This window comes from Microchirus variegatus (assembly GCF_963457635.1).
Source record: "Microchirus variegatus genome assembly, chromosome: 9".
NCBI classification, from domain to species: Eukaryota; Metazoa; Chordata; class Actinopteri; order Pleuronectiformes; family Soleidae; genus Microchirus; species Microchirus variegatus.
In genome coordinates, this window is record NC_139810.1 from 29,225,655 (window position 1) to 29,242,007 (window position 16,353).

The following is a 16,353-nucleotide window of genomic DNA, read 5'->3' on the forward strand; positions in this document are numbered from 1 at the left end:
TCTTATCATAGATACCAAGGCCATTCAACTTAAGGCCCGGGGGCCAGATCAGGCCCTTCAAGCACTTTGGACCGGCCCATTAACCCATAAATTATGAATGTATTATTAAAAAGCCAATAAAACCGTTGCTTCGCCTATTTCTGGCATTTTGCAACACTTTGCATCCTTTTTGAGCTGCTAGTACCAATGTTTGTTCCTGGATATTATTGGTACTGTTGCTTATATTTCTGCAAAACTAGCCTTTTGTGGCCATTGCACCTTAATGTTGTTGTTACCTCTAATTTAGTAAGAGCCAATTGTGACTGTTATTCCAAATGTTGGTGATACTGTAGCTGTAACATTTTTGCACTATACACAAATTGTATTGTACCTGAATTATGGTGGTTTTGTTACTTACTGCTGTTTGTGTTTCTGTGATAGAGCGCCACCTACGGAGGCAGAGTCAGAAATACTCGCATTCATAAATCTATTACCTGTCTGAGTTGCATGGACTACGGCCTTAACTTGATTAAACTGTGCATGTAAACACACTGAATGATTTAGAAATAGGCCCAGTGTTAAAGGTGCCATATGTAAGAATGTGGCCAAAAACAGTTACTACATTCAAATTCAAAACACTGAGGTCTTTTAGTTTTCGTTTTCTGACGTAATTGGCAACCCGTGGTTGCTTGGCAGCTGAGACTCTACTGACTGCAATGGTTGGTAGACAGCGGTAGGTGGCGCCACATGACGCCAAAACATGATTTCAAAACATAAACATGATTTGCAGTCTGCAAAACATTTTTTTTATGCAAATATTTTGTCTGTACTGTTGTTGTTGGTGAGTTCAGTTTGTTATATGAACATTATTCCTGAGTCTCTGTGACATATTAGGAGGATTTTATCATTTATTACATAATGCACCTTTAATTATGGTGAGAAACAAACTGTAGTTGTGTTACATGGACATAGAGTTTTAATGTATTTGTTTCCCCTTTATATCAACATCAACACAATTATGTCCTAACGTGTCCTCTCAGCATTCGTCCTTCAGGGTTCCCCTCCGCTTCTGCTTTGTGGCACTAATCTTCCGTCATACCCATCTACCCTCCCCCCCTCCCACTCCCACTTCCACGCAGGAACAGCCTACGTGTGTTTATCTCGTGAGGTAAAGTGCGCTGATGCTCATTTCCACTACTCCGTCTCTGACTATGGAGCCGAACCCCCGCTGGTTTGGTCCTTAACTGTGTTTGAGCAACATTTGAAATCCGGTCAGTGCAGTGGATCACACCTTCACCATCATCATCATCATCATCATCACCGCCGTAAAGAAGATGGGCTGCTGCTCGGCGCGGTGTGTGCTCATCCTCCTGTGTTGCCTGCAGTTGGTAAGATGTTTTTCTCTCTCACACACACACACACACACACACACACACACACACACACACACACACACACACACACACACACACACACACACACACACGAGAGGCCTGTCACTGTCCTTCCTCTCTGCACTGCTGAAAATCACCTGTTCATCATCTTAAAGCTGCACGTGCACCTGTTTAAAAAATAAATAAATAATAATAATTTAAAAAAAAAAATTTTTTTCCTAATGACAAACTTGTTTGTGTTTTTTATTGATTTTCTAAAGTAACTTTTTTTATTTTAAAGAAATGTGTCATAATGACTAAGATGTTTTTGAATATAAACCTGGTGCAGGTTTTTTATCTGTTTTTATCTGCATAAATCAGACTATTGGCAACTATTATGAGTGTTTCTCACTACTTTCTGTCGTTCCCTATAAATCAGGTTGTTCAGTAATGAAAGTCACTTGAAGCCTTACGAACATAAATAAGATATCTTTTGTATGGCTCAGTTGGAGGTTGCTGATGAAAAGCAGTGACTCCCCACCAGTGCAGCCTCCACAATGAAAGGCTGCACCCACTTTGTAATGTGCCTCTGTCTTTTTCCCACCCTGCCCCCACCGCACTCACTCACTCACTCACTCATTCATGAGGACAGAACACTATCAAACCAGGCTGCATCGCGTAAATGTACAAATGACAGCTCACTGTCCAACACGGTCTCCGGTGTCACACAACGTGGTCTTTCGTAACTCCCCGTTTGTGTCGCGGGGGCGTCTTTCAACTGTGTTTGTGCTTTGTTGACCTGTCCAGATAACTGCACTGGAGAGGCAGGCGTTTGACTTCCTCGGCTACCAGTGGGCTCCCATCATGATCAACTTTGTTCACATCATCATGGTCATCCTGGGCCTGTTTGGTGTCATCCAGTACAGATCACGCTACGTGATCATGGTAAGAAAAACTGTCTGAGGAGGGAAAAGCCAGTGTATGAAGTCCTTTGCTGGAGTTAAAAGAACACATCCTAGTGTACTCAAGCCCCAGATAAAGGGGAGGGTTGCGTCAGAAAAGGACATCTGGAGCTAAAATCTTATGCGGGTGTACAGTTTAATCAAGCTAAGGCCGCATAGTCCGACTAAGACAGGCAATCGGACAACTTGCAGTTGCAGTCCAAGTATACAGACGTAGGAGAAAATCGATTTATTGGCTTTGTACGTCTGACTCTCTGTATGTGTCTTTAAGTTAACGCGTATTGAATTAGAAAAAGCCAAAACAAACAGTAATGTTTGTGTTAATCGTGACATAAATTAGATGGAGCCGTGGCTCTTGTGTTGTCTGGAGAAAGACGCCGCCGTAGGGCATTGCTTCTACGTCCGGGTCAAAGACAGTGCAGTACGAGAAGTCCGATTTCAGCCTGACTAAGCATATACATGCAGGAGTAATCGGACTATGAATCACATTACCCAGGTCTGTTAGTCCGACTAAGACTAGCTCGATTTTAGTCGGACTAACGTGTTTACGTTTACATGTAAATGATCCACTGGCAGTGGGTTTAGAGATTGTTTATACTGATGCATTTATACTCGTTTTTATTACAGCTACTCCAACCAAGCAGAAAAAAAATCTATACTAAAATATTATCTAATGTACAATATACTAAGAAACATATATTACCAAAAAAAAAAGAAAATGAAGATTTACAGTTGTGCTTGTGGTTTAGATTGTTTAGTTTTAACTATTAAATACACAAAGTCATTTGGCAGTTTTGATGCTATGGTACTAGAAAATAGGTGTTTAGTTGTTCTTTTGGTCAAAATTGAAATCTCTTCAATGACGTGGATTCTGTAAGATTATTGTATTTTTTTTGTAAAGTAGCAGTGTGTGGATTTATTTCCTGATAATTTGACAATTTATGGAGGCCTGAAGTAATGTCCATTACTTCACCCTGAACTATTCACTATTAGATGAATGTATTTCTCTTGCTGAGAGTTGAGCCACATATTCATTCTTTGCTGCAATGTTGTTGTTTGCTCAGTACCTGCTGTGGACCTTGATGTGGGTCGGCTGGAATGTCTTCGTGAGCTGCCTCTACTTGGATTTGGGAGGGCTTTCAAAGGTACGTCTAATGGTCACGTAACTGTCAGATAATTAAAGACCCACAGCTACAGAGTTCAGCCCTTCTATTATAGTTCCACACTCGTATAGAAGAAGTGTGTACGGTGACAGGACTTTTAGTCTGAAGTTAAAACTGAAGTTTAGTTTGGAAAAACTGTGGATACAACTATATAAATTATGGAGCAAACACTAACTAAGAGGCAGGATTTTACCACATCCTCTAAAGATGAAATAGACAAGTATTTGGCCTTAACGTCTCATTGTGATGTTAAAACTGTTTGCTCCGTGTAATGTGATATATAAAAAAGAAACCATTTGTATATATTGTCCCCCCTGAGTTTTTCTCTTGGCAGCCAGAGGCCACTGTTGTGCCATAATAAGCCTCTTTTTATGTTACATGAGTAATTATAGTACCACATGTTTGGAGTAGTGATTGCAAGAAGACTGGGGTTCGTGAACAAGGTTCGGTTTCCTCCCACAGTCCAAAAACATGCAGATTTGGGCCAAATTGGACACTCTTAATTTGACTGTAGGTGTGAGTCCCTGTGATGGACTGGCGACCTGTCCAGGGTGACCCCGCCTTTCACCTTATGTCAGCTGGGATTGGCACCAGCGCCCCCTGCCTCATAAAGCGGTAGACGATGAATGAATGCGTGGGAAATTATGAATTTTGGTTGCAACAGCTTCCTTTTTATGTATTTTTCTTACTGTAGGAATTAGACAAACGTGTGTGGGACTGTTTCATTGTTGTTGAATGACGTTCTATTGAATTGCATAATAATTTTTGTTGTTTATAAAATATAAAATGATTCAGGGAAGAGCTATAAACATATTTTACTTGTTTATTTTGTGTTTAATTTTCTTGTTCTCTTTGAAGGATGGCATCACCCAGAAATAAATGTACGTACACTACTATTCAAAAGTTTGGGGTCACTCAGAAATGTCCTTATTTTTGAAGGAAAGGCACATTATTTTTTCAATGAATATAACATGAAATTAATCAAAAATACACTCTATACATTGTTAATGTGGTAAACGACTATTCTAGCTGCAAACGTCTGGTTTTTAATGTAATATGTACATAGGTGTATAGAGGCACATTTCCACTGTTCTAATGGTACATTGTGTTTGCTAATGGTGTTAGAAGACTATTGGTGATTAGAAAACCCTTGTGCAATGATGTTAGTACAGCTGAAAACAGTTTTGCTGGTTCTTTGACGAAAGGGCAAAATTATTATTTTGAATAAAAATCATTATTTCTATATATTTTCTATTCATTTTCAACTCTTTTGATGAATAAAAGTCTGACTTTTAATGGAAAACAACTTGTACAGTTGACCCCAAACTTTTGAACGGTAGTGTAATTCTCAGTGATGGTCATTTGGAAGAAGTAGATTTCCAATGAAATAGAGACACACAGCATGTGAGATGGTAAAAGTTAAAGGTCCCAGTGTCTTCGACCCGTAGGACAGCGATGTTCTCACCCTCGGAGTGTCGTCACATCGCTCGTGGTGGAAGGACAACGGTCCGGGGTGTGAGAGCGAGAGTCTTCCCTCTCCAGTGTGGCACAACCAGCAGAACCCTGAGCTGACCACAGTCCTGAGCTGCTGGCTGGAATACCAGTACATCGAGATCCTGCACTGCATCATCCAGCTCCTCCTATCAGTGAGTCTCATCATCGGTGGTGGTTTTGTGTGATGTCGTGACTCGACACATATTTACACTCATTCAATATTAAAAGGAATGAACGAATCAACACAATCATTACTATGTGAATAAACGATTTTACAATATAAATCGTTTATTCACCATTTAATTATGTTTTTCCATCACTAAGTATGTATCAAGATGTATAGAGAGAAAAACCTCTGCTGAGCAACAGCAAATGTGAATTGTGAAACTCCATTTGAAGAAGGCGTCACATAATGGTTTTAGTGATATATTTGTGCAAAGCTGAGTTTATATGTTAATATATAACTATATATATATTATTTTATATATGTTATCAAATGAGATGATACAATAATTCCAGCTGTAATTGAGATTCTAGTTTGTAGCTATATATTAAGTGCAGTAAATTGCATTTTTTTGAAAAATGTTGTGGAAAAAATGTATTTTTTGAAGCCTACAAAGGAATTCATATTTCATTTTTTTGGGGCTTTTGTTTTTGTAAATGCCACATCACTGTTTCTCACCTTCAGTTCTTTGCTGATCATTATTTTCAGAACTCGGTTCAACTATTCCTGTTAACATTTGAGAGGGTTTTGTTTGTGGGTGTTTTCTGGTTCGTGGTCTGACTCTCTGCATCGGACGAAAGAAAACACAAAATGTTGTTGTTGTTTTTTGCACAGTGAAGCGCTAATTTCCCGTGAAATTAGCACAATCTCAAATTTGCTTCAGACTGTTACTTGCTTAATGAAGTGCTGAAAGTTTTATTTATTTATTTTAATCAATCTAATTTGAAGCTATGACTTTTCTCTCGGCACAAACAGTAGCTTCATACATCTGTGAACACAGTGTGCCCTTTTCACAGCACTTATTTAGCATTATTTATATGCTATAGTCAGGAAAAACACAAGTTACTTATTATTTGTGTCCTTGTTTTTATTTTTATTGATACCGGTGCTTTTCTTGTGTGACAAGTCAAAATGTCAGTAAAGGCTCATAATGATAACCGTTAACCTTTATCTGTTTGTGTGTTATTTTCCGCAGCTCCTGGGATTTGTTTATGCTTGCTACGTTGTCAGCACTTACTCAGACGAGGAAGACAGCTGTAAGTAGTTCCTGATCAATCATTTTCACGTAGTAAAGAGATGGGGTTCAAACCACACATAAGCATCATAGAGATCTATGTATTGTATTTGTGCTGCCTTGTGTTTTTATGTATATACACATTTGTGATGTCGTATCCTTTAGCGTTTGTCTTTGTTTTCCCATTTCTTGTAGTTAATTTCATTGGTGATTTTCATCATCCACCCAAACCTCCTCACTTGTTCTTCTAGTGAGAATACGGGTATGTATCGCTGTCACTCACTTATTTACCGTCTTTTTTTTTTTTTGTCCCAACATCTTACACATTTCTGTAATTTTGTCCAGACTATAAATAACCGCAAAAAAGGAAAGAGAGTTTGGAAGCAGGCAGAGGATGAAGACACTGACGAGAGGCTGACGTCTGGTTGACGATAAAACATTTTCACAGATGCTGAACCTCACTGTGCTCTACACACTTTCCATAATGTGTTTACCTCGAGCGTCGAGTGATGCATCGGTGTGGGAAATGACTGGATATTTAATACTCATGTAAAGCAACAGTGTGATTAGAAATGTGGAAATAACCAGCTGTTTCTTTCTCATGTTTTAAATTGTAAACATGTGTAAATTATTTGTGCCATTTCAGTTATAAGTATACATATCATTGTATGGTATCATTTTGTGACATAACACCTATAATACAGTGTGTACTGTAGTGCTAACTACACTACTAAACTAAAAAAAAACTGATATGACTATAACGGGTATATTGTCTTTGTAATGTCACCTTCATTATTGATGCATTAAAATGCATACATACATAATCCATGCTGCTGTACTTTTAACACAATGAACGAGAGGAATTCCACACACTGTCACTATCATGTGTCTGTGAACAGGCATGTTCTGTGAATTAAAAAAAGAAATTCACTTTTGTCTAAGTGTCCCCTTGTTTTAGGAAAATATTAATTGTGAACATGTTGGTTTTCAGCATGATTTTGACAAGAAGACACTGATCTATTCCAACAGAATTGTGGTAAACTCAAAGGAGATCCCATTTTTTAATATACTCTGAGTACATGGTGTTCAAAAATGATATACAATTGTATAGATAGATACATGATGAAATTATATAGGCCTCGAGCTGCAGCGACTACTTGATTCATTGGTTATTAATCGATTACTAAATGAATCATCAATTATTTTGATAATCGGTTTGAGTGTATTTGTGAGTTAATATTCGCAAACCTCTTAAGGAATAATTTTCATGAATTTTTGAAATTCAGGAAATGATCCATTTGACAGTGAGCTGACTTGGAATGACTTGAAATATTCCACAGTAATAGTCGGCATCACTCTGAACAAGGATCCGTTGAAAATATTTCCAAATCTCTTAAGGAATAATTTGCATGAATTTTTGAATTTCAGGAAAAAATCCATTTGCCCTGATGCACTTTGACAGTGAGCTGACTTTCTTCTTAAAAACAAAAAGTATCTCGGAATGACTTGAAATTTTCTACAGTAATAGTCGGCATCACTCTGAACAAGGATCAGTTGAAAATATTCGCAAACCTCTTAAGGAATAATTTTCATGAATTTTTTTAATTCAGGAAATGATCCATTTGCCCTGATGCACTTTGACAGTGAGCTGACTTTCTTCTTAAAAACAATGCCTCTGCTTCTTTTAACAAAGAAATAATTTAAACTAAATTATTTCTGGTTTGTGGACAAAACAGTGTTTTGTGAAACACCGATCAATATCTTTCAACATTTTCGGATATTTTATGGACCAAACGACTAATTGATTAATCAATAAAATAGAGTTTAATTGATTATGAAAATAATTGTTAGTTGAGGCCCCGATATAGGTCTATGCTAATTTATTCTAGCAGACAGACAGACAAATAATCATAAATTAATTTGGTGTCACATGAGACAAAGCTGGATTAGAGTGTGACATGCATTTGAACTCAGTTAATAGATTAAATGTCTAATCACTGCACCTCAAATTAATACAGTTTACATATTGAATTATGATGTTGAATTGTGTCATTTTGACTATTTAGATGTTAATTTCGCAGAAAATCAAAATTCCATTGCCTTAATACAACAGAAAGCGTGTTTAAATGACACTTAAATGAAGCTACATAGTGCCACAGCAGTGCTGCTGCTAGGTAGCAGCGGACGCGTCTTCTACCTCACCAACGTCACTTCCGCCTCTAAGACCCCGGATGAAGCTGCCATTGGGGCAAGTGAGCAGGGCCACCGAGGCTGGTCGGATTTTAGTGTAACGGTGAAGGGGGGTCGAAGTGGATAAACGTCTCGCTGGGTTCATGTGGACGGGACAGCGTGGAGTTGCAGCAGCGCTACGACGATAAACAAACTGTGCGCTGTCCGAGCAGAGACACCGGCTAACGGCGGTTGCTAACTGTGCTTAACTGTTAGCAAAGTAGCGCGGAGCTGCTTCTCCGGCTATTAGCCGCACACACGGCGGACACTCTGAACGTCTTGCCAGGCTCCAACCACAACACCAGGTGGATGAATGATGTCTGCGGCCAGTATCGACCCTCAGGTAAGCGGGGAGGCCACACGCCCACAGGCTGGTTGTTATTTTCCGTTGGGAAAACGAGCTGTGCGCTGTGTGCGCGTCCCACTCCTGGAAGACGATGCCACCACTGGCAGCTAGTCAGCTAGTTAGCCACCTGAGGTTAGCTGCAAAACTGGTCAATAACGAAGGCCTGCACCACGGCTTCTTCTGCCTATCTACCATAACACAGCAACGCTCGCTTCTAGTGGCCTGTTTGTGTCTATGTTTTCTTCTTTTGGTTTAAAAAAAAATAATTTTATGAACACATCACAGGGTAATGCTGTGGATAACCCATGCAAAGCTTTCTTCTTGTCTTCCTTCCTTTCACATGCATTCCTCCATCGAATATGACAATCAAGACATCGAAAGGACAAGATGCAAGTAAAGGTAAGAACACATTGTTGGTGAACCTCTCCACGTCCCTGTTATTAATCATTATAGCAGCCATGTAAAACACTCCGCATACCCAGCAGCTCGTGATGTAATAATATCAAAATCGCATCATATGATAATAATACCCGCAGCTACTTGCCCATGGTATGAGTAATATCTTGTTAACTGTGATGGACCTAAAGCTCAGAGTTGCACGTGAAGTCCACCCTTCTGTGGTGAGTGTGATGATCTCTGACTGCTTGAGGCTGTGAAACTTAAGCTTTGTCTCTTTGTACAGAGCTTTGATTAGTTGGTCTGTGGTGGGATTTTAAACTATAGCTTCAGCGTGTTTACTTCTCGCTTGCAACCTTTGTTGTCCACCACATTTTAAATTATGGCCATTTTGCTTTATTCATCAAATGTTACAGTTAAGCTCTTGTGCTATTATGATGATTATTTTGGCCTGGTTGGATTTTTCGGCACATCTTTTATAATCTTTGGGGGGGTGACAATTTGCCAAGTGGCCTCTCATATTACTCACATTCCTCAATGTTTTGGTCTCCAGTCTGCCAGTGTCTGCATAGCTGTTTTATTTGTTTGTCACCTTTTCTAATTTTTCACTGTGAAAGCAAAGTACTTCCACACAATAGATTTAAAAGCTGCTGGAGTATCCAAAATATCATGATCTCTGTCTCTCTCTGTCTTGCCATTTTTCTTGTAGATCTGATCTAGATCTTTAGATGCATCAAGCTGAGCTCATGTTATAATGGGCAAGCATCGGACAGTGGTATCTGTAGTTCCTGCTTCCCTCTGCTCTGCTCCACTGCAGCTGAAACAAAACTAGATTTTGCCAGGAAGACCTGTCATTTGATACTGTCTCAGGCCCAAAAACAGAACTCAGACCGTTTTGCTCTCACAATATTTAAAAAATGCTGCTAAAATCTCATGTAACATTACGACTCTAAAAATGGAACAAAGATCTTTTTTAACTTACAAAATTTGCCGAGCACATTGTGGGCTTGTTCCAAACAATTTGGAGAACCTGCATTTAGGCTGTTTTCTTGTATAAACCTATTGAACTTGTAATACTGTGGTCTGGACTCTGAGGGCCTCACTACTCGTTGTAGGGATCCTTGTTCATTTTGCCACAAAGGGTAGTTTTTTTTTTTATAACTGTGGGTGTGCATCCAAAATGTGTTGGCTTATTTTCTCACTGCAGAAAAAATCTACAGTGGTATTGATCAGATGCTGAAATGATGGATAGGAATTTAAACGCCTATAACTTTTGTGCAATACTCAAAAGAATATAGTCTCTTTTTATGTAAAAACAGAAAGACTAAAACAAGTCTAATACAGTGTGTTTCCATTACATTGTGTATTATTATCCACATTACATTTAACAGTCATTCACATGGTCTATTAAACACCATCTATTTGAGATTTTTACTGTACACCATTCATGTTTATCGATTGATGTCTGTATTTTTTAATTCCCCAGTTACTTTTTCAGTGTTATACAGTATGTGCTGGTGGTACACACTGCACAGTTGAAGCATCATAAGCAGGATTTTCCCTCTAATGCACTGCTGATATTTTAGGCTCCATAATAGATTTCTGCACCATTAGGTTGTTTGGAAATGTTTTAAATTCTGACATGCAGCTTTGTCATTGATCTGATTTCATTGCAGCCTTTCCAGTTTCAGTGCAGAATGGCTCCCTCCACCAGAAGGACACAGTCCATGACAATGACTTTGAGCCCTATCTCACCGGCCAGTCCAACCAGGTGGGAAACACCTCTGAATTATAATTAGTCTCTTCTTTCTTTTTCTGCATTCTTGCCCTAACAACTTATCTTTACTCTGTGTCTGTTCATAGAATAACAGTTATCAGTCCATGACGGACCCCTACCTGTCCAGCTACTATGCCCCCTCCATTGGATTTCCCTACCCTCTCAGTGAAGCTCCCTGGTCAACAGGAGGTGATCCACCAATTCCCTACCTGACACCCTATGCCCCCCTCAGCAATGGAGACCATCACTTCATGCACGACACAGTGTTTGGGCAGCCAGGAGGTCTCAGCAGCAGCATCTATCCTCACCGGTTTAATTTTTTCCCTGAGAATCCGGCCTTCTCTGCTTGGGGCACCAGTGGTTCTCAGGGTCAACAGACTCAGAGCTCAGCCTATGGAGGGAGTTACAGTTACCCTCCTAGCTCTCTAGGAGGCACCTTAGTCCCAGATGGCCAGACAGGTTTCCATAGTGACACCTTGAGCAAGGCTCCAGGTATGAACAGCCTAGAGCAGGGCATGCTGGGCCTAAAGATAGGCGGGGATGTGACAGGAAGTGGCTCGGGTGTGAAAAGTGCAGGCTCTGTGATTGGTGGAGGTGGCAGCGTAGCTGCAGTTGCCGCTGGCAATGGTGGGACACCAATTGGAATGCCCCCTCCAAAACCTACATCGTGGGCTGCTATTGCAAGTAAACCTGCCAAGATGCAGCAGCAAAAGACCAAGAACAAACCTGGCACACCTTTATCCGGAGGAGGTCTGCCTCCACCCAACATTAAACACAACATGGACATTGATTCATGGGATAATAAAGGGACTGCTACCAAGATGGCCCCTCCTTTGCCACATCACCACCACCACCACCACCATCATCAACAGCACCAGCCACAGCTTCACTCCCATGCTCCCAGTCTCCTCCCTCCCCTTCAACAATCCATACAGTCTGCCCAGTCCCTGGTGCAGCAGATGACCATGCAGGGTCCTCCACCGCCTCCACAGTCTTATCACAACCACAACCACAACTCTGCTCCAACACCTCAGACCCGATGGGTTGCCCCACGCAACCGCAACTTGTGCTATGGTGGTGGAAGCTTGGATAGCAGTGGCTCCTCTAATGGTGGCGGCATCGGTAACGGAGGTGGAGTGGGTTTGCTTCCAGAGCCAGGATTGGAGTCTCACCCTGTGCTGGAGAAGCTACGGGCGGCCCATAGCTACAACCCTAAGGAGTTTGACTGGAACCTGAAGAACGGCCGCGTGTTCATCATCAAGAGCTACTCCGAGGACGACATCCACCGCTCCATCAAGTATTCAATCTGGTGCAGCACAGAGCATGGAAACAAGCGTTTGGACTCAGCCTTCAGAGCGATGAACTCAAAAGGCCCTGTCTATTTGTTGTTCAGTGTGAATGGCAGCGGCCATTTCTGCGGTGTGGCGGAGATGCGCTCACCTGTGGACTATGGCACCAGTGCTGGCGTTTGGGCGCAGGACAAGTGGAAGGGCAAGTTTGATGTGAACTGGTTGTTTGTTAAGGACGTGCCTAATAGCCAGCTGCGACACATTCGCCTGGAAAACAATGACAACAAGCCAGTGACCAACTCTCGTGACACTCAAGAGGTTCCTTTGGAGAAGGCGAAGCAGGTGCTCAAGATCATTGCCCAGTACAAACACACCACCTCCATCTTTGATGACTTCTCCCACTATGAGAAGAAGCAGGAGGAGGAGGAGGTGGTGAAAAAGGTAGACATTTCTTTGAGATTTTACCCATAGGTGTAAGAAAAGGAAAATATGTATTAGAAATGAACGTGTTGGAAAGAATCCTTAATCTTCACCTGTTAAAATGCAGTAACCTTCACAGGTTTAAAACTCTCTCAGAAACCTCCTCTAGACTGATTACATTTTAAAATAATATAATGTAATTGAATGAGTTCAATTTATAATTTATATATGATATAATAGTGACTGAGTACAATATGTTTTCGTCAATAGCAAGGTGTGGTAACACCTTAACAGTAAAAAAAATATTGATTCTTTCAGTTGCTTATTTTTAATATTTTTATATTCTTTGTTTTGGCTGTTCAAGTATGGTTGTATGAGGAACTGACACATCACGCCCCCTGCTGGGCAACCGTAAAACTGGCATGGTTGTTCTCCCAGATCACATGGCTGACAGCTGCCACACAAAAAAAACAATATTTTAGCCACTGAAGAAAAGGTTCACTTAATTTATCTCAACATTTGACATCTGCTCTGTAACTGTAAACTGACATTTGTAATCCACTCACTCTCCTGCACCAAAGTCATATTAAGAAATCTGTATTTTAGCTCTGGAGGAACCACTGGTCTACTGCTGCCTGGTTTGGTAAGATGGGGTCTCTCGGTTTAAACTGAAAGAAGGATTTTAAGTCATGAATAACACATTTGAACTAATGGAGGCAGCAGTGGATCTTCAGCTTTGCCATTGGGTATAATGGCTGATTTTGTCTGTGGACTTTGGTGCAGTGCGTGGTTTACAAAGCAAAAACAAACTTTTCTCCCCAGCCGGAAAAGACTGTCTAATGTTGACGTAAACTGGCTAATATTTACTAAAATTTTACAATATAAACTTGACTTATGGGAGCTTTTTGTGAAGTGGTTAAAATCAGATTTTACTCGTGTCCCTCCTGGCAGCTGTGCTTTTAGTGAAGGTTGGTGTCAGGCTGGTTCCTGGCAGTGGTGGTGTGTCTATACCCATGTTTCTATCATGGTACAGTTCGGTTTGGTACAGTACGGTAACGTGCTTCAGTCAGGACTGAGAACAGTACCTTTTACTTGGTACTGTTGTCAAGGTATTCACTGAGTCAGCAAGATGTGGAGCGTGAGACGTGGCGATGAACAACAACATCGGATGTGACGCAACAGACGGCGGATGATGATGTCAGCGGATGATGATGTCAGTGGATGACGTCAGCAGCTCGTTTTTCCGTGCGGTTTATGGCTGTTTAGTCTCAACAAGACGTTTGTGGGTCTAGCTCCACCATTACTGTACTAATGCTCTGGTACTTCACGGGAAGGGTACTGAAAAATGTAACGGTTGGGGCTGGATATTTTGGTATTCCTAACAAAAAAATATGTACTGTACCGAACCGGACTGTACCACTTGGTGGAAACACGCCATATGACTGTGTCACTACCTCAAGCTGCTTTAAAGCTAATGAGATATGTATTTATGTTATATTTTATATTACTGTCTTACATTTAATGAGGCTTTGATTTGATTTGATTTTTTATTATGATTTTTTTTTCTTAACAGGGCTATGAGCCTGTCCCAATACAGAACCGATCCAGAATCGATCAGGTAAAGTTCCTTCTCTCTCTTTAGACTGGTTTGATATGGCGAGAATATTTCATGTGAGTATTGTAGTGGTAGTTGTACGATGATATAAAACCCTGTTGTCTTTGTGTTTCTCCTCCACCCAGGATCGTCAGAAGTAAAACGTAAGAAGAGCGACTTCTGAAAGCTTCGATCAGTGGTTGTGCTCGGATGGACATACTAAAATTTAAAGATTTAAAAAGTTAACACACGGACATATAGAAATTGAAAACTAATATGTTTTTCTATTTAATTATTTTGACTTTGGCCCATGTCGAAACTTTTGAGCCACATTGCTCCTGGTTCCCAAACTTTAAGATGAGTGCAGGGATGAAGCTCGCTCCACCAGGTGAATCGCTTCAATAATATATATGTATATTTTTTTTTTCTCCCTGTAATTTTTTTTTAGCCTTTTAAATCTCTATCGCTCCCCCCAGAACTTGCATTCTTAAACTTAATATAAATATCTGCACGTCTGTTTTGAAAATCTCTTGACAACATGCTGCTGATATTCAGTGACTGTTCACTTTGTGGTGTGTGTGTTGGAGAAATGTTAAGTGCTTGTATTGGTTAATCTTAATGAGTGAACAACACTTAATTGACAAATGTCTGCTATCTGTTTGTGGCCAGTTGTATTTTATATTATTAGAAGGAAAGAGACTTCTATGACGGCCCTCTAATGTTTTCATGTCTGGGCTGTTTTACCTTGGTAGAGGAATGTGACACTGAGAGTTTGTGTATGCATAGGCCTAAATGTGCAAGGTTGTGACCGTAGAAAAGCATAAATGTTAGCAAAGTATTTTGGAAAAAAAGAAAAGAAAAAAAAAGACCAACTTGCTTCTAATTGATATCAGTGTAACATTAAGGTGCAGAAAATTTAGGTTTTTCTTTTTCTCGGATTGGAGCCTTAACATTTCTTTTCAGCAGTAGAATAAATGACTTTGTTTCTCCTTAACACTGTACTTTAAACTCGTAAACGGCTCGACATACAGGGAAGTGATGTCCAGTTAACAAAAGCTCTCAAAGGCAGTCCCTTTTTTAAAATCTAAAGGAATGAAATTCAGATAATCTGTATGGCTTACAGTTTGTTTTCAGTGACTTTGATTTCTCTCTCTGTTCCCAACTGCTCCAACAGAGCGTCTGTCAGTGAGATTCTGAAGGAAATGTAGCATGTACTGCTTTTAAAACTCAAAGCCAGGCCTGTCCTTTTTGGTTCTTTTGCTTTTTTTTTCTTCTTCTTTCTTAACATCATATTGATCTCCACATTTTCATCATTTTCATCGCTATAACCTTTTCCACGTCATCCCCCACGAAAAATGTAAGCTTTAATGTACCGGCATTTCTAACTAAGATCGCCTCAAAATGTTTAACTGTAGCATTATATTTAACCAATTTATTGTCAAGTGTATGAACACCCAGAGACTAGCCTATTATGGTATACGTTTGTGACTTCTTCTTTCTTTCTTTTTTTAATTGCTTGCTGTATTGTGTGTATGTGTATGTATGCTGGAGTGAAAGAAACAAGGGAGTACGACTGTGGAGCAATCAGAGTTATATTACGGTATTGGAATATAGAAAATTTATTCAAAAAAAAAAAGTTTTAAGTCACCCCTGAATTAAATATCCATTGTGTCAGAGGTCACTGTCACATTCTTAGATTTGATCATGTTCATTATTAAAGATATTATTACCTGTTTGTATTTTTCCTTATTGAGATCACTGGGATGTTGTTATTCCTTTACTGTCCCACTATCATTATACTGCAAATTGTTTTAACTGCATTTGACACCAAATTGCTCCTATTCAATTGTGTTTGTGTACTTCCATATGATGACAACATGCATTATCTCAAGGCTCTGTGTACAATGGTAAGGTTCAAATATTGTAATTGCTTTTCCCTCCATGACCAACGACGTGATTGAAATAGATGTTGAGTTATTATCAGATGAAAAACAAATGTCCGGATGGAAAAAGTTCAAACTATTTAATCAACAAACCAGACAAGTACATTTAAAACAATACATCAAGTTTAATAATTATTAAACAGACAATTT

The 16,353-nt window shown here is 39.8% G+C and overlaps 2 protein-coding genes across 2 annotated transcripts; both read left to right on the plus strand.

Annotated features, from left to right (window-relative positions):
* Nucleotides 1–1,313: 1,313 nt before the first annotated feature.
* Nucleotides 1,314–6,239, plus strand: nkain5 (sodium/potassium transporting ATPase interacting 5; the record flags this gene model as incomplete). The annotated part of the gene is made up of 5 exons (XM_083895160.1): nucleotides 1,314–1,367; nucleotides 2,160–2,297; nucleotides 3,379–3,459; nucleotides 4,926–5,123; nucleotides 6,171–6,239. 5 exons carry the CDS (start codon nucleotides 1,314–1,316, stop codon nucleotides 6,237–6,239), a joined length of 540 nt encoding a protein of 179 aa, XP_083751286.1.
* A 2,211-nt stretch (nucleotides 6,240–8,450) lies between these two features.
* ythdf1 (YTH N6-methyladenosine RNA binding protein F1) lies at nucleotides 8,451–15,989 on the plus strand. The gene is made up of 6 exons (XM_083895137.1): nucleotides 8,451–8,781; nucleotides 9,156–9,183; nucleotides 10,857–10,951; nucleotides 11,044–12,687; nucleotides 14,240–14,284; nucleotides 14,407–15,989. The coding sequence occupies exons 1-6, from the start codon at nucleotides 8,752–8,754 to the stop codon at nucleotides 14,419–14,421; spliced, it is 1,857 nt and encodes a 618-aa protein (XP_083751263.1). The 5' UTR covers nucleotides 8,451–8,751; the 3' UTR covers nucleotides 14,422–15,989.
* The last annotated feature ends 364 nt before the right edge of the window (nucleotides 15,990–16,353 follow it).

Excerpts from the sequence above, each read along its gene's own strand:
- ythdf1 (XM_083895137.1), top strand. The coding sequence starts at position 8,752 with ATGATGTCTGCGGCCAGTATCGACCCTCAG. Across the intron at positions 8,782-9,155 it reads CGGCCAGTATCGACCCTCAG|ACATCGAAAGGACAAGATGC; the intron begins GTAAGCGGGGAG and ends ATGACAATCAAG. Across the intron at positions 12,688-14,239 it reads AGGAGGAGGTGGTGAAAAAG|GGCTATGAGCCTGTCCCAAT; the intron begins GTAGACATTTCT and ends TTTTCTTAACAG.